This window comes from Protopterus annectens, chromosome 2.part0 (assembly GCF_019279795.1).
Source record: "Protopterus annectens isolate FY-2018-M chromosome 2.part0, PAN1.0, whole genome shotgun sequence".
Classification (NCBI taxonomy): Eukaryota; Metazoa; Chordata; order Ceratodontiformes; family Protopteridae; genus Protopterus; species Protopterus annectens.
The window spans coordinates 816882675-816905578 of NC_056728.1; the positions used below are offsets into that span (position 1 = coordinate 816882675).

General features: G+C 43.4%; 1 protein-coding gene across 1 annotated transcript in view; it reads right to left on the bottom strand.

Annotated features, from left to right (window-relative positions):
• The window catches only part of AK3 (adenylate kinase 3), a 320922-nt gene that overhangs the window by 27140 nt on the left and 270878 nt on the right, over positions 1 to 22904 (bottom strand). The window contains exon 4 of the mRNA XM_044061089.1: positions 19502 to 19620. Coding sequence (XP_043917024.1) covers positions 19502 to 19620 — 119 coding nt within the window. The remainder of the gene's footprint in view (positions 1 to 19501; positions 19621 to 22904) is intronic.

The following is a 22904-nucleotide window of genomic DNA, read 5'->3' on the forward strand; positions in this document are numbered from 1 at the left end:
CTAGGTCCGGCGTCTGTTGTCGTTGCTTCCTCCCTGACGTCAGTGCGACAGGGGTATAAAAGATCCAGCAGATGCCATTTTCTTCAGTTTTTCTTGCCCCAGATGTCAGGTGCCTCCAGAAGGAAGGTAATACATAAAATTATGTAATAATGCAATGCAATATAATCAAAAAACAGTAGTTGCAAGCAAATACACCATAAAAGAATACCCCAATCAGGATGTATGAGGAGGTGTTAGCAGTTAGGCCTGTCCCAAGAGGGGAAGGAGGATGGGAAACCTGGACTGCCGCTATATTAGCACTCGAACATCTACATTTATGGTAGGTACAAAACTGTACTATGTTCATCGTGCATACAGCTGCAGTCATAACAGATGGGTAGAATCCCAAAGCTAAAAAAGGGGTGGTAGGCACTAGGTGGAACTAGGAGGAGCCAGGATGCCCTGCAAGACTGCAGTGACAAAGCCTGCTCTAGATTTGGGGTATAATCGTAGGTGATAGTGCTTGGAGAAGGTATGTACGGAACTCCAAGTGGCTGCTTCCAAAATATCTTTGGTAGGAACCCCCCTGAAGAAAGCTGCAGAGGTAGCTGTGGCCCTTGTGGAGTGAGATCTGATGCCAGCACGTACAGATTTACCATGAAAAGAGTAACAAAAAGAGTATGCAGTGGGCTATCCACTTTGAGATTGTCTGTTTGGAAATAAGCTTCCCTTGAGCTCCTGCAGCATAGGACACAGAGTTGCTCTGATTTTCTGAAAGGCTTTGTTCTGTCCAAATAATAATGCAGCTGTCTGAATGTCCAAGGAATGTAGTAGTCTTTCCCCTTTGTTTTGAGGATTAGGGTAAAAGGTAGGCAAGTGGATAGCCTGATTCAAGGCTACCCTGGATACTACCTTTGGCATAAAGGACGGATTGGTTCATAAGGTAACTCTGTCCTGATGGAAAATGATGAAAGGCTGCAGAGCCATGAGGGCTTGTAGTTCCGAAACCCTGCGAGCTGAAGTGATTGCCAGGAGGAAGGCTGTTTTCCAAGACAAATATTGCAGTTCTGTTGAAGCAGCTGGCTCAAAAGGAGGCAAGGTCAGTTTTTCTAGTATGAAATTGAGGTCCCAAGCAGGTGGTGGTTGTTTCCTTGGGGGTTTTATATTCTTAGCCCCTCTGAGGAACTGTCTTAAAAGGGGATGAGAGAATAAAGGAGGATCAGTGTTGTATTCTGCAGAAATGGCTGAGGCATGGATTTTGATGGAGGAGAATGAAAGGCCATTGCTTAGCATCTCAGCTAGGTACTGTAATATTTGGGGTAAATTCAGTATTCCAGGATTCTGACCCTTTTTCTCATTCCAGGCACAAAACAGTTTCCATTTTGCAGAGTAGGCTTTTCTTGTAGAAGGTCTTCTGGCCTCCAAAATGACATCCTGCACCTCCTTGGAGAGTAGGGCCTGTTGTGAATTTAAGGAATCTTCCATGCGGCTAGATTGAGTGTTTTCAGCTGGCTGTGAAGAGTTTTGAAGTTGTGCTGAGTTAGTAGAAGAGGCATTAGAGGCAGGATCCATGGTGGGGAATGCGTCAAGCTTTTCAGGAGTGGGTACCAGTGTTGTCTTGGCCAGTCTGGAGCAATGAGAATCATCTTTGGTCTGTCTGCTCTGGCTTTTAAATAGAACTTTGGGCAGCAGAGGGAGAGGTGGAAAGGCATAAACTGTCATTGTTGCCCAACTGAAGGAGAGTGCGTCCACTTTCCAGGCCTGTGGATGAAAGGTCCTTGAGCAGAATTTTGCCAACTGGTGATTTCTGTGGGAAGCAAAGAGATCTATGTCTGGCCTTCCCCATGCTTGAGTGATCTTTGTGAAAACTTGAGGATGCAACTTCCATTCGTATGGATCTGTCATATTTCTGCTTAGGTTGTCTGTCAGTGTTTTTTCCTTGCCTGGCAGGTACTGTGCTTGAAGCTCGATTTGTAATTCCAGAGCCATGTTCCAAAGAGACATGGCTTGCCTGCATAGGGGGTATGAATGGGTACCTCCCTGTTTATGTACCAAATTACTGTGGTGTTGTCCGTCCTTATCAATAGCTGGCCTGGATGCAGTAGGTCCTTGAAAGCTATAATAGCATTTATTACTGCTAGCATTTCCTTCTGATTGATGTGTAGGTGCTTTTCTTTTTGGGACCATTTGCCCTGAATGCACTGTTCTGTCATGTGCGCCCCCCAGGTGTAGTCCGAGGCGTCTGTTGTGATGATTTGATTTGCTTGAGGCTTGCAGAATGGGAGACCTGTGTGTTTCTTTGGCATGCTTGAGCCCACCACAGAAATTCCTTTTGAAGACATGGAATTAGTGGTTTCCAAACTGTGGCTGTGTTGAGACCATAGGTTTTTAGGTACCACTGAAGTTTCTTCATATGCAGCTTTACACATGGGATCAACAGGATGCAAGATGCCATGAATCCCAGAGCCTGCAGGATTTTCCTTGCAGTCAGCCTGGTGAAAGTTGCCAGTTTTCTGAAGTATTGAGTTAGTTGCCCTTGTTTCTCTGGCGTGAGGTAGGCCATCTGGGTGTTTGTATCCAAGCTGGCACCCAGGAAAATTATTGTTTGAGAGGGTATTAGCCTTGATTTCTTTTTGTTGACTGTGTATCCCAGAGAATTCAACAACATTATTACAAACGCCAGATGTTTCATAAGTATGTGTTTGCTCTCCGCTTGGATCAGACAGTCGTCCAGATATGGGTATATTTGTATCCCTTGAAGTCTGCAGTAGGCGATTACTGATGCCAGGCATTTCGTGAACACTCTGGGCGCAGTAGATAAGCCAAAGGGCAATGCAGAGAATTGATAATGGGTTGAACCTGCAAGAAATCTGAGGTATCTTCTGCAATCTTGTCTGATTGGGACATGCAGGTATGCCTCCATGAGGTCCAATGTTACCAGCCAAGACTCCTTGCCCAGCATGGGAAGAAGCTGCTGTAATGTGAGCATCTTGAATTTTGGCACGAGTAAAAATGTATTTAGGATGGATAGGTCCAAAATAGGTCTCCAATCTTTTCCCTTCCTTGGTACCAGGAATAGTCTGGAATAAAAACCTTGACCCTGTTCTTGTACAGGTACCTCTTGAATAGCTTTCATGTCCATGAGATCTGAAATTTGTTTTTGTGCCTCTGCCCTTTGATTGTGTGGCAGGTATGGCATGCCTCTCATTTTTGGAAGGGTGTGAAAATGAAATCTGTAGCCTCTGTCTATAATGTCCAGGATCCATTTGTCTTTTGTGACAATATGCCAATTTTTCGAAAATAATGCCAGTTTTCCACCTAAAGGTGCTGCCATTTGAGCCTTGCTTGGCATGCAAAGGGGAAAGTCATTGGTTCTGCTTTCTGAATGGCTGTGAACTATCCTCACCACCTCTGTGTGGGTGCTTGCCATTGTCTGCCTCTAAATGATCCTTGAGATTGCCCTCTGCCCCTCGGGCGCCTGTATCTACCTCTTTGGGGTCTGTCCATGGCTGGAAAGGACCAATTTTTGGAAGGCCAATTTCTACTGAAACGTGGAGGTTGTACCTGTAGGAAATCTTTTACTGTTTGCATTGATTTTGCCTTTTCCTCCATTTTCTTTAATACCTCCTCAGCTTTAACACAAAATACATCTTTTTGCAGAGGAGCATCTAGTAATTTAGCTTTGACATGATCTGGTAAGGTTTGCTCTTTGAGCCAGGCATGTCTACGTATGACTGATCCTGTAACAGCAGCTCTACATGAGGCCTCTAAAGCATCAAAACCACATTGCAAGGTATGCTTACCCACTTGTTCTGCACTATGTATCAAATCCTGCAACTCCTTCAAGTCTGGTTGTTCAGGTTGGGACATTCTGTTTCTCAACTGTGATAACAGAAATTGTTGGTACTTTAACATACGGAACTGACAGTTTAATGCCCTCATGGTTAAGGTGGCCGAGGTGTAAACCTTTTTCCCCCACCTCTCTAAAGCTCTGGAGTCTCTCTCTGAAGGCAATGGATTTTTAGCAGTGGAGGCCTTAATTCCCTTGGGACCCTGTGATATAGTTTCTGGGTCAGCCGCATGGCTTTTGTATAGGAATTGGTGCGAGTCAGGAACCCGGTAATATCGGTCAGGCTTGACTGGAGCTGGATGTAAGGAATCTGGGTTAAGGCAGGCCTCCGAATACACGTCATCTAGAATGTCTAAGACAGGAGGTATAGCCAGAGGCCTGTGCTGAGGGAGCAAGAGGAAATCCCTAAGCCTTTTCTTGGAGTCTGAGTACTCTTGGTCCTCCCAGTGGAAGTGTTCCCTCAAGGTATGCAAGGTTTCCCCAAAAGAGTAATCCTCAGGGGGGAGACAGAGGGAATGGACTCCTCTGCATCAGAATCTTCAAAAGGGGAGTAAGAATGTTCCTGGTGTTCAGAATGTTCTGAAATAATGGAGGCCTGGTCCGAGGAGGGGGATTCTTCCTCCACTCTGGGTCTTTTGTCCGGGGGGGAGGGGGTTGAGAACCCCTAATAAGAGTAATCAAATCCTCAGCCATTTTGAGCATCTGCTTTTTAGGCATGGGGCCTTGAGAAGGACCCTGAGGAGCCTGTCTTTTAGTATGCATGGCTGATTTAGACTTAGTGAAAGCCTTGATGGAAAAAGAAGAGGAAGGCCTGAAGACACCTTGAGAGGTGGCAGGTCTATCTAAAGTCTGAGTTTCACCGCCAATAGTGGCTTCAGTATCTGTAGTCGGTGTGTGGGCCGAAGAGCCTGCGACCTCGGGCACAGAAGACACCGCCAATGAAGTGTCGTCGGTACTCAGGGGCTGCGTAGGTGCCTCACTGAGAACCGGACCACCTGTAGTCGGCTTTGGCGTGGTGTTAGTGGAAGTCGCGGACCTCGATTGTCGGTCCTTATCTTTGCGTCTTACTCAAAACTGGAGTCGGAGTATCAGACGACATAATGTAATTAAATTTTTTGCCAAAATAGTGTTGGGCGAACTCTGCCCGACGCTTAGTGCGTTTGTTGAATGTAGCACAAAAACGACAGGCCGAGACGTTGTGGTCTGGGCCTAGGCAAGGAATGCAGAGGGAATGGAAATCCTTATGCGGTATTTGCTTCCCACAAGAAATGCAATTATTAACTTTGTCTGACATCGGTCTGAGGCAAGAAAAGTTTCCCCAACGGGGTACTTAGCTTTCAAGAAGACTTTGGTAGAAAAATATTCGTAATCTCAGGAGCTGGCCGACCGGCACTTGCGAACTGCTTCTGCTTCGGGCACCGCGCGGCAAGAAAGACTGAAGAAAATGGCGTCTACTGGATCTTTTATACCCCTATCGCACTGACGTCAGGGAGGAAGCGACGACAACCGACGCCAGACCTAGACTTTGGAATTCGGCCGACCGAGGACCTGCCTGACGGCAGGAAAACCCATCTGTTATGACTGCAGCTGTATGCACGATGAACATCGCATCTGTTTTTCAGGCCTGCTTGCAAGGAGCCCTGGGGCAGAATTTGTTCAGTTGTTTCACATTTTTTTTTACATCTTCTAAAGCTGGTATAGTCATTCTGAATTTGTAGACTGTCCCTTTGTAGGAAAGGATCCTTGTTTCTTATTGTTCTCCTCCTGCCATTCTGTGTGTGGATTATAAAGGCAGGGGCCATTTGCTTTTTGTTTTGTTTCTTAGACGTGAAGGAGGATGTGGAAGATTTGGGGAAAGGGAGATAGGAAAAATCTTGATAATTTCCTGAATTTATTTCCCTCTCTCATGAAGTTGTTTGAGGACCTGTGTAGCAAAAAAAAGCCAAATAAAACGTCCTTATCTAAAGCTGAATTTAAAATTTTAAACTTTTACCTTGTCAAAAAAAACTTTGATTAGGCATACCTCCTCAAAACTGTAGTCGAAGCAGAGGCCCTAGACACAGTATCTCCACTATCATACATACTCCTTAAGGCATGTTTAGATACTTGTGAAATATTAGAAACAGAATTCAGATAGGCACCACCTTCAGGGTTAAGTGCGACTGTGATGCCTGTGCCCTGGCCCAGCAATCAAGGAGCCGCAATCCTCACCACTAACACCAGAGAGGGTGTCTCATATGAGGAAAGGATAACAAATACACACAGTAAAGTGCAATTTCCCTTAAGAGCACACAGAGATCACAGTCAGTCCAGGGCTGGTCGCTCCCTTGCTCCCCAGGTCCCCAAATAAGGCTCCCCACTGGCACAGCTATAGGGTCCAGATCTCAGCCTAGCTGGGCAAGCTAAAATCTCCAGCACCCTCTCTGTCCAACCAGTGCTTTGTGTCCCTGCCCAAGTAGCTGACACACCCACACTTTGAGAGGAGTTTACACAACCACACAAACACTTCTGGGGAAGGCTGGCACAGGTTCTCCAGCTGTGCTCCTTTTACCCAAACAATACTGTAGTACCCTGCCACCACCCAGCTAATAATTATCAGCTACTCAAAGGTCCTTAAAAGGGTGTCCAATTATTATTGCGCAATATTATTAGCCAATTGGTAGATGTGACTAAACAGTCCCAAAACTTAGAGTGACTTGGTACAGTAATCACTATAAATATGCAATGTACTCTAGAGCTTAAATATCTCTACACAAACCAGCCACAGTTAAAAGGTTTTAAAATATTTAATAAACTAAAACCACAAGACAATACTTTCTACTACACAGTCGGTGCTAGTCAAGAGTTCAGAGATCACACAGAAATACTTAAAATAATTCAGTAGTACAGTTCTGACATCACAGAAAAACACTTGGTCTAATCTTTCTAGGTCTAGCTATCTTTAAAAGAAAACACAAGTCTAAGATAACCTACATGTGAGCAAGAGGCAGTGCTGTGGGTTGGATGATAAAGACAAAAATGCTTAATGCCTTCTGATTCTCTGTTTAAATTGCTATTGCAGTTCTGATAAACATTACATCATCTTTTTTACACTTTCCTGCTGTTCCCAGGCTACACTAACTGCATTTACATTCTTAACATCTCCCTTTTGTTATCTTGCAGCTGGTCGGGAACAGAGCAATAAAATACATTTGCATGTTTAAATCTAGCAATTTAACTCTTGGTTAAAACAGAAATAATTTCTTCATCTAGACTTTTCAGCACCACTGTCTACTTCAAAGTGTAACCACATGCTTAACTTTGGTCAGTCGAGTGCACTGTTGTCACATTTATTTCCAGTTCCACATGTAACCGTATTTCTTTACATTTAAGACAAGCCTGTAGTTTACATTCATATTTACAAATGACAGAATTATCTGCATAATTCTATCTGGCTAGGCTGGCAGCCTTCGCCCTTCTCTACCAGTCTTCACAGTGACATCTAATTGTCTCACTGTCTATACAAAAAAGTACAGACTTCCAAATTAGTTTACAATTCTATATAATAAAGTGGGGAAAAAAATTCTCTTATCAAATCTGTCTGAAATCTTCCCATTCTTATCCGCATGGGAAGGGTTGGAGGACATCAAGAAGCTATCCCCACTGGCGAAGATGTGGAAATGGCTGCAGGGTCAGACCCAAGTTGAGAAGATACATGCATGCATGTTAGTTTGAGAAACTTTATAAAGCCTATCTGCTTTTTGGGACTGAAGGTTCTGAATGAGGGTTGCTACAGGTTGCATTAAATACATCTTCCAAGGCCAGCACTTTGGGAGGAATAGGCAAAAAATGAGGCATATCCATTTGTAACATCTCCACATTTCAAGGGGAACATCCATTTGTTCCCATAAACACACATCATTCATCCCGGCTATAGTTTGAAAAAATGAAAATAACTAAAAAGAAGGTTGTGAGGATTAGGTTTCCTCTGAATCAATGAGTTGGACTCAAATCTGCAGAAGTTGTTCTGTCCCAGTCTATGTCAGAATCATCTGACATGTCTTAGATCTTTAAGTTAGTAATGTTTCTGCTGACCTGACTTGCAGGTACTGCATTCTGAGTTCCAGGATTAACTGTCTGTAATATTTTTTTGGCCAAGGTAAAAAAAAAATCACTTTTTAATACACACCATGTTATCACAGGAACAATGTTTAACCTTTTGTTTTTTCTTTATAGGTATCCCTGATGACACTCAGAGAAGGTACTTTTGACCCATCAAGAGTAACTCAATCCTTCTATATTGCCCACCTTATCATATTGGGTTTCACATCTCTAGGAAGGGTCATCAAGCTGCAGAGAGGCTCTGTACTCCTGCCATCTTCTGATTGTACAATTCATTGAGCCCCATGTACTATTCCCCCCACCGTTGATACCCTACACCCAAGGAAGGCCCCAAAGTTCCCCACAAAAAAGGATAAAGGAAAATAAAAAAAACATATGTCATATGCTGCCAGCTCTATTCAAAAAAAACTCTCTATTCATATTCAGTGGCTCGCTCGCCTGATCACTGAGGCCATGTCAATCATGTCCATCCTGAATTAATGGACATCAGAAATCCACAAGAAACCAGAGCCAAAGAGAGCCCAGAACAAAGCCACAAACCTCAAAACAAGAATAATAGAAACGATACTGAGGGGACAGATTCATAACCAGAGGCTCAGAACACTCTGAACAGAATCCTTGTCCAGAGCCAGTCCAGCCTCACTCACTGACTATTCAAGAGAAATCTGTGGTGGGATGATAGTGAGGTTGGGGGGAGGTTCTCTGGGTCACTACTAGACAGAGGTATAGTACCCTAAAGTAATGAGGCATTCTCATCCTAAGGGGTGGTGTAAGCCACATACACTCTGGCTAGGCTTATAAATGCCCTAGGGCAGATAGCCTAGTACGAACCTATGAACCTATGAACCTAAGAGGTCTCTTCCCCCAGCCACATTAAGTAGCATCCCTCTGTCTGTCTCTATGCCCTAAGAAAGATGGTTCTCCTATACCTGAACTGGACACTGGAAGACCCAAAGAGGACAGGGCTGAACTCAAGTTCATAGTAGCTGAAAGGAATACACCACAGGAAGTCTGAAAGGTAAGCGAGTGGTCTGAGGAAAGATTATGGTCAATGCAGAATCACACACCATTAGGTGAGGATAAGAATGAGCCTGCAGAACCAGCAAGGGCTCTTTGGTTCATAGGTTTACAGGCAAGTACTAGGCTAGCTGTCCTTGCAGGCCATTTTAAAGCCTAGCCAATCTCCCTTTTTGTGCTAGAATTAACCTACTCCATTTAGTTACAGATTGACCTTCCCCATTCCATATATATTACCAGTAATGAGAATAACTTGGTATTTTTTTTCTTACTGGGAATTATGTAAATCGGACCAACAGTAGTAAAGTATCCATGCTGTGAGCGAGGAGGAGAAAATACAGTCTGACAATAGTAGGTAAGTTGTCACAGCATGCATGCAAGCACTACATAACTGAGAGTGGCTCCTGTCCAAAGAAAAACTTTCATCCTAAACTTTCCTACTGCTTTACCTTTTTTTGCATGGGGTTGAGGTCCCCCACACCCCTCAAACAATTAACTTAAATACATTAACTCCATGGCTACAGAACTGCAGAAAAAAAATGAAATTCTACATATTGAAAATCATTGCTGGGAAGTACCACCAGTGACTGTCTACAGGTACAGCTATTTAAGCTTACCAGAACAGCAGATGTTCGAATGATCACTGCTGCAGTAGCTTTAGCTATATGGGTTATGTACTACCAAGGATATAACAGCTGGTCTTCTTCCAAAGCTTCAGGAAACCTTCCATGTGCCAAACTGTCAGTCAACTTGTGCTGAGCTGACTAAAAAGGAAGGTTTGGGCACCAACCCTTTTAGAACTTTCATGCCAACACAGACAGGGAGGCTGAACCCTGAAAGAACAATACAAGGAACAGCAAAAGAATAAAAATTTACACCCTGGCTTACACACTACAAATCCAAAGGAATGGAGGGAGGGGCTACTACAGCAGTGATCATTCAAACTCCTACAGTCATGGTAATTTACTCACACAACTGTATTATGTTTTTCATATTAATCACTGCTACAGTAGCCTTAAGTGTACGGATGGATTACCCAAGCTAACTACATTTGGAAGATGGAAGCAGACAAGCAAATGTATGGTCCTAGCAAAGCATGATCTGGACCTAGAGTAGGAATGAAGCTTACAGTGCTTTGTAAAAGAATGTACATAGGACAAAGCAGGAGCTTCTGAAATGCTTCTAAATCCCAAACCTTTCCAAAAAGCCATAGATGAAGCAAAGGCCCTGGTACAGTCACAGCCTTGCCCCTGCCTGGAACAGTTTTGTGGTGAGTATAACAAAAAAATAGTAGCAGCCTTGGACAACCATTTAGAAATAGTCTATTTTGACACAGGTTGCCCCTTCTTTCTTTCACAAGAAATGAACAACTGATCTGAAAGATCTGAAAGATTTAGTTCTGCCAAGACAGTACAGAGGTTGTCTCTGGACATCCAAGGTATGGAGCATCCTCTCTGTCATTTTTAGGTTCAGAAAAAAAAAAAAAACAGGGAGATAGACACTTTGGCTTAAAGTGAACTCTGAAACCATTTTAGGCATGAATGATTAGTTTTCAAAGAAAACCTGTCCCTGTGGAAAATGAGATTGGGTTGACAATCAATAAAACTGCTTTCCATGTTAAGAACCTCGAGTCAGCCTGATTAGCTGGTTCAATTGGAGCAACTGTTAGCTTTTCTAACACAAAAATAAGATCCCAAGGAGGGACCACCGGTTCTCCTGGAGACTCTTATGCAAAAACCCTTTCAAAAACATTCCGACATGAAAAGGCATTGAAAGAGTAGGATCCACAGGCAGAAATGCTGAAATGGTTGATAAATCAACCTTGGAGGAGTAAGAAAGGACAAAGGATACCAACTCACACCAATATTGTAAAAACAGAGAACAACTAACACTGAATGGATGCTGGTTATGCTGCTGGCACCAACTGGAAAACCATTTCCATTTCCTAATATATGATTTTCTAGTAGCAGGTTTTCTTACCTCCATGAGTGCCTGCTGCAAGACAGAGAACGGATAATGTGATCCAGACATAAAAAACCTTACACCTGAAGTCTGAATGAACAGATGTGATGACAAACATCTTTTAAATACACAAAGCCGAAAGAACTGGCGGAATAGTAAAGGTCCTAGAAATTCCTTCTGTAACAGCTCATATTACTTTGAGGGACTGAGAAACCTCATCGTTCTCTCTCTGAAAACAGTGGATGCACATTCTGGAAACAGTCTCAGAGAAAGAGAGACCTCCACAGGGAGAATCAGAATCTGAACTCTCCTCAGAGTCTGAATCGGAAATGTGAAGTGAAAACCCTATACTTATCCATTCATTTTCCTGTCCAAATTCAGACTCTAATCTCTTCAGGAAAAGAAGTATCCCCCACCTTTTTTTTTTTTTTTTAACCAGAAACTGGTTTATTAGTAGGATCAACAGCCTAAATTAAACCCTGAACTAGACTCCGTAAATACTCCTGTCTAAAGAAATTTGAAGAGGAACAGATACACGTTTAGTTTTCGGTTTCCTTTTGACAGGAAAAATGGGGCCAACAGTGTTAATTGCAGCAACAGCTTTCCCCAGGGAAAAGCACAGTTCTGATGAAAAAGGAAAGCCTTCCCTGATCCATCTCCCAAAACTGACAAGAGTGCCACAGACGGGACCCCAAAAGCTGCAGAAAACGTGGTTAACACCCAGTCAATAGTGGCTGCAGGTGCTACACCAGAGGGATTTGTGGTAAAAAGATGAGTGGTCTTGCGTACAAACTAATGGCCACAGTTGAGTCACCCACATGCAGCAGAGGCAAATTGCAAGCCAGGAACTATAGCAAATAGCTAGTGAGAAGGGGAGGCACTGAAACGGGAGATGCTGGAGGCAAACACTCAGCCACACCTCATCTGGACTGCATGGACAGATGCACTCATCACCTCACAGTGATGCAAGTCATCCATCCCCCACGCAGGGAAAGGGATTAGGGCTAATAAATACATCTTGATTTCCAGAATGCCAGCTAAGAACACAAAACAACTCTGTGGTTATGTAATTATCTGTATACTGGTCTCACCAGCCAGGGAAGAGAATGAATTGGCATGGCTGATGGGCAAAGCACTGACGCTTGGGAGGAGAAGTAGGGAAAAAGCACATACCAGAAAAAAGATAGTACAGTAAGTCATCCAGTTAGATAAGCATCATTGCTTTCATCCTACTTTGTCTTTGCAGAAAGACACCGAAAGCTGTAGATACTTCATCTGCACAACTGTTCTACTGGTACAACAAAACTCCCTGTGCACATCCACAGGGAGTAGAAGATACTCAAAGATTAAAATAATTTGGGAAGAAACAGCCAACTATATATTCCATTGCAACTGACTGGTATCAAAACCTTTAGAAAGAAGCTAGTGGAGATGTTGCAATACAACCTGCAGCTCTGAAATCTGCTTTGCAAAAGTAACTACCACCTGACAAAAAAAGATGTGCTATACGAGGAAATAAGTTTTGCAGTCTGCAGGTTCAAAAGAAAGAATCGTAAGCTTCTTTTATATAAAGACAAAAGTACACTGAGGAAGTTGGGCTTTTAGGTTTTATCTATCAACTGGGTAACTAATGTGGTCTTTCTCAGACTCTCCCAGTCATGACTTTTGGAGACAAGAGCAAGGGTAGATGCAATAGACAATCTAGAGTACCCACTCAAGCAGCATGTTTTTCTAAGGTCAGAAGAAATCGTAAAATCTTGGCAGAAACATATACAGAGTGCAGGAAAACCAAGACAATTTCTGCACCAGTGAAGACCAAAGGTCAGGACTAAACTTTGTCCCCGGACACATTAAGATAGAGATCCTAACCACTGAACCACCATGCTGCCCTTACTGGATCATTAATGGGACATCAGAGTTGAAAGACACATTTCAAAGAAACTAGGCAATAGAAATCTACTCCTCTGATGAACATGGAAATGCTGGCAAAAAGAACGTTAACATGTGCATAACTAAGATTAGACTGATAGACAGGCAGATAGTCCAGGAGTAAGGAAAGAGGAGCTAGAAGGATGACAAGATGACTACCCACATCGCAGGACACAAAGATGCTTCCACTTGTCAGAAAACATTTTGTGATGGGAAAAATTCTGAAAGGCCATCAAAGGGGAGGATACTACAACAGAACGATCTGGAGCCCTGGCAAGCAGAACTATAGAAGCCATCAGGAGACCAGAAGGCTCCTAAAAGTTGATTAAGATGAGGTCTGTTCACTTAGAAAATTAGCTGGAGACCATGAATTGGTCCAACAGTGACAAAATTCAACCCTGTGAAGACCAAAAGATACCTGTACCAACCGAAGGACTCTCCTCTGGTAGTACAAAACGTACAAAATTCTGAATCACTGGGATAAATGGGAGGCTACACAATACTTCTGCTGTACTCTGGAACCAATATCAAATGATGCACCCGCCTTGGGTAGAATCACAGAGATGATCTTCCATCTGAAATTTGTCTGTGAGATGCAAAGGGCTAAAGCTAGGAATCTTCTTTCCTGAAAGAGGAATCAATCAGTTCTAGGAATGAGAGACCATTCATGAGGAGAAAAAATTCTGCTTAACTTGCCAATGGGTTAGAACTTCCAAGACATGGATAGACATAAAATGCAAGATACTGGCTTCAGCCCACTCCTAACATCTCATCAAAAGTTTACAAAAGTGAAATGACTGGGATTCTCCTTGCCATCTAGTGCAACAGACCACTGACCTACAGACTGAATAGCAACCCAGTCCATATGAAAAAACTGAGAAAGGGGTTTCAAAGTCAGGGAAGTCTGCTCTCAATGGATGCTGTTAAGCAGAGAAGCTTCCTGAATGGGACATAAAACCGTTGACTAGCTGTTATTTAAGGAAGCATCTCAGCCTAAAATGGAAACATCAATGATTACCATGACCCAGGTGACGGTGTGACAAGATGACAGTTGGAAAGCATATTGTGGGGATTGGCACAGCACAGAAAGTTCTGCCTGCAGAATTTGGAATGCATGATAGGTAGATTTACAGGATCAGAGTCTCAGACCCACTAAATCTCAAAATAAATACTTGAGAATTGTAACATGCAAGCTGGCATTTAGACTGACAAACAGGGTGCCCATAGGCCCAGAAAAGGAAGAATGGAGGTTACAAGGATATGGATGGACTACAACTCACAAGCAATATGATGTTCTGAAACTGTGTGAGAGGAATTTTGTAAAATATACTACAGCAATTATGCTTTCCCTGCGAACCATTGTATAATTACTCTGTTTTAAATGTGGATGTGCCTTAGCTACGCATGTTGCTCAGGTTGTGGCTGAAAATGGCCCTTGACCAGCCTATCCACTAGGAGAATGAAACTAAATAAATAAGTCTCTTACAGGTCTGTCTACTACATAACCTACAAATGTTAACTGGGAAGGTGTAGGCTATGATTTTGTATGGTTAATTCTCATTTCCAAAGAATGGAACAAGGTCTGGGGAAAGTCCCTTGCTTGGACAAACTGACTCTGCTGATGGTTACTAAAGCCAATCACCAATGTCTGGACATGTTCAGTTGGCCTGAGAATGAAGTTGCGCTGCTACCAGTGTCATGCAATTTGTGAAAACTCCAGAAACACGAAGTCTGAAAGGAATAATGATGGGCAGAAAATGACTGCCCTGTACTGAAGTGTATGAAGTTCTTGTGATGCTTTCTAATTCCAGATGTGAAAATAAGCATCCCAAAGGCCTTAAAAGCAGCTCAAGTCTTCACGAGACAAAACCTGTAGAGAACGGCAATGACAGTTGTTAAATGGAGTGGTTGATCAAGCACAAAAGAATGGCAAGAGGATAATAAGTAACCACTCCAAATGTCTCTTGCATGTCAATGGAAAGACTTCAGACCAATTGCAATTCTTCCCTGCCAAGGCAAAATTTTAGAAAAGTTGTCATATAGCCAACTCTCTGACTACATACAAAAATACAGGATTATCTCCCATCAACAACACAGAATTATAACAACTGCAGAATGGAATAGTTGATGTAGGAGTCAGTCATCCTGGTAAAGGGAGGTCTTTCTCCTGCAAGGTCTACATTCATTATGACTAACACTGGTAATACTCTTGATACAAATGATGGCCCATACGGCAGTACTCTCTGCAGCCATAGCATACTAAAGGAATCTACCGTGTATACCCAACACACTAACGTGCCACAAGATGATACACCATTTCCAAGTGGCCTGAGGCAGAAGGCACAGAGCAAACAGAAAACCACTATCCAGAATTTTACATACCAGATGTACACAGTCACCAAGTCCAGGACAGAATGGAACTCCTACTCCACTTCAGAACCAGAAAGAGATGGTGGTCTTACATCAGGACTCTTTCCAAATGAGAGAATGTCTCAATAGGCAGTCTGAGAAAAAGTCTAGGCCTGTCTAGAGGGCAATGCAGAAATGCTCTGGACTCCAATGTTTTTTTTTTCTTTGGAAAGATGAAGGCATAGCTATCTGTGACAATCTCAAGAAACCACTAGGCCAATGTGATGGCCTTAAAAGTTACAGCAAACTCAGAAAACTACTCTCATTCACAGTTTGTACAGTAATTAGGTCTACAAATGTGCTGGCACAGCCCCCCCCCCCGGGTGATTTGGCCAAAACAGCTGTGGAACACAGGACTGCACGACACTTGGCAGCCCCCTTCATTCTGCAAGAGGACTTCCTCCTGGACATGGCCTGGCCTGAAAGATGGAGGTGAGGAAGAGGATCAGAAACCGCCTCCACAGTGGTCAAATCTTGTTTCCTTTCTTGAATATCTTTAAGCAAGTGCTGAAATGCCTGAGAAACAGATCTCCTCACAGAAAGAGGCAGTCAGGATGGCTTACATATTTAAAACAGGACAGCATCAGCCATGTTGTACCTAATCCTGCCACCCTAGCCATAGCAAACTGTAATCAAACTTATGGTGGACAGCATGCAAAATCACTGCACAAGTTGTGGTACAGATCTTAGAAAGATGGATTCTCTGACCCCAGAATCAGTCAAGGCTGAAAATGTCTCCTCTGCCTGATCCACTAGGGAGGACTGGAATCTGGACAAGTGACATACACTGTTTAGGAGCCTAAGCCCCTGTGCAGCAAAGGAAAACAGCAACTTGGTTAAAGTGTCCAAAGTCTTACCGGGAAGTAAGGTAGAAAGATGGCACATTCTCTGGGGTTTAGGCTGGACTACAGAGATCACAGAGCAATTAGGACTAGGATGCTTAAAGAGGACCTCACTTTACCCTTCTTGGAGTTTGCACAGGGCACCCATCTTCTTGGAATCACAGAGAATGGCATTTGTATGTGTCCAGGCTGCAAAAGGGCATCTTTAAGTACGAGCTCCAAGAGTGGGATGCCTCAATGCTCCTTCTTTCCTAAACACTTACTGAAACATTTTGGAGACAAGCATGAGAGCTCCACAGGTCAGTCTGTAGAGCACTTCATCTACTTTAATGCTTCTCCAAAAGGAACAGTCGTCTAGTAGAGCTGTAAGGTGGGGAGGATCCATTACTCTTCTCGGTCTCAAAAATAAGGGCCTCTTGCTCCTCTACACCTTTCTCCAAGATCACAGATGATAAAGGGGATCCTCCCTAACCTTTACTACAAAGTGGGAGGGCCTGTGCTTGCTAGACAATGTAAAGTAGTCAGGATGAGCAGCAGGCAAGTACTAGGGATTATATTATGAAACACCATCACTCAAAAGAGATATGTTGAAAGTGGCATGGGGAATGAAAAGGCCTGTATAACACCTGGCACTGGTAGCACACCAAGGTCCTTAAGGTATGCTCCTACAACTACTGTAGCCAGATAAACACTAAACACTGTCTGATGACCAGTAGAAAAAAATCAGTCCTGTAAAGCCTGCTAGAACAGGAAGATGTGTGTCAAACAGCTCCACAAAAGGAAACCTGTAGAGAAACCACCTTTCAAAACACTGGAACAACACGCTGCCACAAACACTGCAAATGAGGAACACTTAAGATGGCTAGCAGAATTAGGGAGGGGCAGATATAAGAAAAAGGCTAAACGTACTGGGTCTGAATACTTTCAAGGAGAGACAGTGGCATGGTGTGGGTGTATGTCAAAGATTTGATGTAGTATGTGCGTGGAGATGAACTTAGGAAGCAGAACAGAAACAGAAAGAGAGGTTACAGATAACAGCTGGATGTCAAGTAGAAGCCATACATCAGACATGAAGTTTTTAAACAGAGTAGATTGTGGGATCATTGAAAACAACTGCCATGAAATACTTCTCCAAAGTTAACTTTGGGCTCCTAAAAACAGAGGTGGCTAACTTCACGGCACCCATGCAAATGGAGAAATAGCACCAATGCACTGTACAAACACATGCACAAATGCATGGTTCTCGCCATACCCAATAGAACCAAGACACTCTCCTCCAAAAAAAGGAAGCCAATCTGGTGGTCCCCTGCCATAATCAAACTCTACAACAGGAGGAGGAAACTGATGCAGAATAAGGTGAAGTCCCAAGACTGGAAAAACTCCCTTATCCGCCTCAATAAAAAGTTGAGATCCCTCATCAAATCCTCTAAAGCTAGCTATGAAAACAGAATTGCAGCAGATAGTAAAGACAACCACAAGGTCTTCTATAGTTATGTAAAGAATCTCCACGGCAATACCCAGATTTGCTCAGAGCTACTGCACAATGGTACCTCCTATACAGAGCCAAAATACATTGCTGACAGATTCAGTGCTAATTTTACCCCCCCCAAAGGACCAATCACAATACCAGTAGATTGCCAGGCACCCAGTATTACTGCTGCACAGGTTAAAACAGCACTGTCCAAGGCCAAGAATACAGCTTCTATAGGACCCGACAATATCCCTGGCTGTTGTCTACATGAACTACAGAGTGAACTGAAACCTCACCTGTGTGCCCTGTTCAATCTCAGCCTCACCTCAGGCTTTGTCCCTCCCGAATGGCACACTGATATAGTCATCCCTCTCCACAAAGGAGGAGTGACTACAGACCCTGGGAACTATCGCCCCATTAGCCTGACAAGTCTGGTATGCAAAGCTATGGAGCGCATCCGCATGGACCTAATAAACAAGGATATAGGAAATCTCCAAACTCTGGACTCCACACAGTTTGGTTTTGTGAGGGGTACATCATGCCTGCTCAACTTGGTCGACTTCTTTGAGTCAGTCACCAGGGCTGTGGATGAAGGAAAGATGGTTCATTCAGCCTACCTTGATCTGGCCAAGGCCTTTGCTACCATTACCCACTCAGGAATCATAGAAAAACTCAGTAAACTAGGCATCAATCCCTATATCACTAGGTGGGTTGCAAACTGGCTCACAGATAGAACCCACAGTGTGAAAGTAGCTTACTTCAATTCAGACTGCCGACCAGTCACAAGTTGAGTCCTACAGGGATCAGTCCTGGGTCCTCTCCTGTTGGCATCTACTTCTCAGAAGTCCAGGCCAACACGAAGGGACTCTGGCTGATAAAGTTTGCAGACAATTGCAAGTTGGGAGCCATTAGCTCCCCAAGTGATGTTGGCATCCTACAAAAAAGGCCTCACTGAGACCAACAACAGGTGTCAAAACCATGGCCTTAAGCTCAATGCCAAAAAATGTGACATCATCCCCAATGGGAAAAACCCAGTTCTCATGAATTACCACATCGATGGTAGTCCACTGAACACAGAAGGCATTACAAGAGATCTGGGAATACAGGTTGACAGCAACCTCTCTTTTGACCACCACATTGCCACTGTAGTCAGAAAGTCCTTCTATGTGGCACATCTCATTACTAAGGGTTTTACATCCAAGAAGAAAGAGGTCATTGTCTCCTATTCTTCCCTCATTAGGCCAATCATGCCAATGCCCCATTTCATATGTACCTCACTAGACACCTGCAACAACTGGAGAGGCCACAAAAGTACCTCACAAAGAGGATCCTAGGCCTTAAACATTTGTCCTATATGCACAGACTCAAAAAAAACTCCAACTATTCTCTGTCTCATATCACCTACTTAGAGGCGATCTCTGCTAGACTTACAAAGCCATGTCGGACCCAGCTCTGTTAGAAATGCTACATCTACAGAAATCCCAATCCCTCCGCACCACATGCTCCAGAGTCCTCAATGTCATTACCACAATCAACAGAATGTGCTGGAGGGACGTTCACTAAGGTTGGGTGGCACGATGCCAGGATAACCCTATGGACTAGGCTTGTAAAGGCTACAGGGCCATTAGCCTGGTACACACCTATGAACCTGTGAAGTGTAACACTGCAACTTAATGAGAAGGGAAAGCTGAAGCAACTATGCATCTTCAATAGCCATTGACGATCCCTCATTTTCTGCATACATTTATGCAGTTATAACTGTTATCACCATTGTATTTGAATTAGTTCTGCTGTATTCCAAGAACATTAAATTCTTACATTTTTTTAACAAAGAAAATCTGGGTAATGATTTTACTTTTGCATTTTCAACTAATTATTAAAACAGTATGCAGAGTATACTATATACTCATAAAAGTTAAACAAAATGAAACCCACACTTACCGGTAATAGTCTAGAACAGGTTTTGTTTGTGCTTCATAAGCCTGCAGTCTCTTGATGACAGTTTCAGGTTTATCATCCTCACGCTGAATTAAAGGTTCTCCTGTGGCATCATCAATCCCCTTGTAATTTTCAAAATAAAAAGACAAGTTTATCAATCTGCTACAACAATGACAACAAACAAGAGACATTTAAATGTGTTTTTCCTGACTTAAGCTTGCACCAATGCCAATGCATTCAACAGCAATCTCATACAGGTATATTATGCAAGTCTGATGACAGCTCAGAACTCTTCTTCTAAGCGATTTATGACCACCCAAATAACAATACTAATGTTTTTATGTCTCATTTGCTCTTTGAATACATATTCCAGTTATGCATTTATTTCCTTTAATTATTAGCGTATGCGCATTACAGAGGTGCACTGAACTCCACAGCTTATGATGATACTGTTTTTGGAGCCCGTACAATCTAGTTTGAGTCTTGTCACAGTTTATGATTACATTGTTTATATAGCCTGCATGATCTAAACTGAGCCTCATCACATTACAACTTAGGACACTGCCTCTATAATCTAGTTTGAGGCCTGGTCACGTTACAACTTATGATGACATTGACAAGTTTTTGGAATGTGTACAATGGAGTTTAAGTCTGGCCATGTTGCTGCATCTACAGAGACTTGATCGCATATTAGTTTTTGAACTATTAAAGAGGTTAGACTTTCTTTCCTAAATGTTAACACCTAGTTTTTGGCAACATTACATATGATGTAAAAATCTAGATGAGGGAAGAATACTGTGAAATACTGAAACAGTTTACGTAGCCAATAAGATTTAACACACAAAAAGAAGTTATGTACTCACCATAACACATTCCATGTTTCTTGTCCTTGATCTCGCCTTCCTTCTTGTTGGTTGGGTTCGGGGCTGATCCTAGGCTCAGACTCTGCTGTACACTAAAGCTCGAGAGCTTTTACTGGCTCGAGGCTAGCTCCTATCCCAACATGCCTAGTGGGAGTTACCCAGATCTCATTTGTGATAACCCAAAAACACTAGACTATGCAAGAAAAATATAATAGACTTTACATATAAGAGTACACCTGTGTATAAAGGTGTAAATAATCAGCAAGGGGATAGAAAGGTAGTCTAGGTCTATCCAACTGGAATGGTAAAAGGGAAACTCAGCCAGTGGAGCCAATGAAGGAACTCCTCTCGATCATCCAGGAAAGGGGAAGGAGGGTGGGATGCAAGGAAGGAAGGCGATATCAAGGACAAACATGGAATGTTATGTTGAGTACATAACTTAATGTTATGTTGTCCCTATCTCGCCTTCGTTCTTGCTGGTTGGGACAGCATCTCCAGCACCTGTTTCTTTGGTGGCTCACTGGAAAAGACTCCAGGACCATGGAACCAAAGGACGCCCTGTTCCAGGAGGCCACATCTACTTTGTAATACGTGACAAAAGTATTTGGATTAGCCCATGTAGCTGCCGCACAGATCGAATCTAAAGGCAGCTTGGCTTGAAAGGCAGTAGAGGTAGCCAAGGCCCTAGCTGAATGTCCCCTAACTTTTCCTGGAAGTTTTTTGTTCCGCAAATCGTAGACGTAGGTGATGGTGGCTGAAAGCCACTTGGATAAGGTCACTTTTGAAACTGAATAACCTCTTCTATTCTCTGCAAAGGATATAAACAATTAGTTGGATTTTCTGATGTCCTTAGTCCTGTGTAAATAAAAATGCAACTGTCTATGAACGTCCAATTGATGGAGCTTATACTCTACCTTGTTGCCATGATTGGGGAAGAATACACGGAGCTCTATGGATTGATTCAAGGTGTACTCTGAAAACACCTTTGGTAGGAAGGAGGGGTTGGTTCTAAGAGAAACTCTACCATTGTGTGGAAAATCAAGTACGAAGGATGAACTGATAAGGCCTGTAATTCTGAAACCATCCTAGCTGAGGTAATGGCAGTCAAGAAAAAAGTCTTCCATGTCAAAAATTTTAGGGAACAAGTAGCAGCTGGCTCAAAGTGGGGAAGAATCAGAGCTGCTAAAACTAAATTTAGGTCCCAAGGGGGGGTTCTCTTATTGGAGGTCTCAAGAGGATAGTACCTCTTAGAAATGCTCTGCATAGCCTATGGGACATAACGTTAGAGCCCATTTCTCCTACATGAAAATTAGAAATGGCAGCCAGCTGAACCCGGATAGTAGCTGTAGCTGCTCCTTGCTCAAAGGTTTCAGCAAGAAATTTGAGAATCTTTGAAATGGGTGCAGTAAAGGGATCAATCTCATTCTTGCTTGCCCAACAAGAGAACCTCTTCCATTTACTGGCAAAGTTTTCTGGTAGTGGGTTTGTGGGAGGAAATCAAAATGTGCTGAACTGCCGGGGAAATATCAGGAAGTCTGGAAGTGGAAAAAACAAGCTGTCAGCTTGAGAGTTTGGATGGAAGGGTGGCGCGCACCTGACTGATGCATCAGATCATCTGGAACTGGGTCCAGGATCTAAGGCTCCCCCTGCAGATGCGGCCAAAGGAATGGGAACCATATCTGACGAGGCCAGTAAGGGGCAATGAGGATTATCTTGCAACCCAGCGACTTTGCTTTCTGAAGAACCTTGGGGATCAGGGGGAATGGTGGAAAGGTGGAAAGCAGTCCCGGGGGCCAATCGCGAACAAGTGAGTTCCTGGGTGACTGTCCCGGTGGTAGGACTAGGGCAATGTAACTGCTTCATTTGTTGTTGAGGGGGGTGGCAAAAAGATCGTAGCATGGCTGGCCCCGTTTGTGAAAAATCAAGTCTGCAATTTTCAGGGACCACTCATGAGGCATCAGAATCACCCGGCTGAGCTTGTCCGTTATCATGCTGGATTTCCCCAGAATGTGCATTACAATCAGAAAACATTGGGAAGACCATCACCCACTGCTATACTTGTAGAGCCTCCCGACACAAGAGACAAGACCTGGTTCTGCCCTGTTTGATGTACCATACTACCGACATATTGTCTGTCTGAATTGCTATAGACCCTGTAGGTAGAGTCTTGAAGTGCTTGCAACGCCAGAAGCACCGCTCTCATCTCTAGGACATTGGTGTGCAAGTGGTACTCGTGTTGCTGCCAAGTCCCTTGAACAGTCTGTCCCAGATAATGCCCCCCCACCCTATCTGGGAAGCATCCATGGTCACGGTGGCTATGGGTTGGGGGGGTTAGAAACGGCTTGCCTATTGTCACCAGAGGGGAGTGAAGCTACCGTTCTAGATTCTTCTTGCAGGACTCTGATTTCAATCTGATGCAACATTGGTAGATCCTAGAATGACTATTGAGCAAACAGGAGCCACTGCAAAATTCTCATGTGGAAATGCACCATAGGGACCAGAGTAATTGCTGCAGCCATCGAACACGATGGGTGGCTGACGCC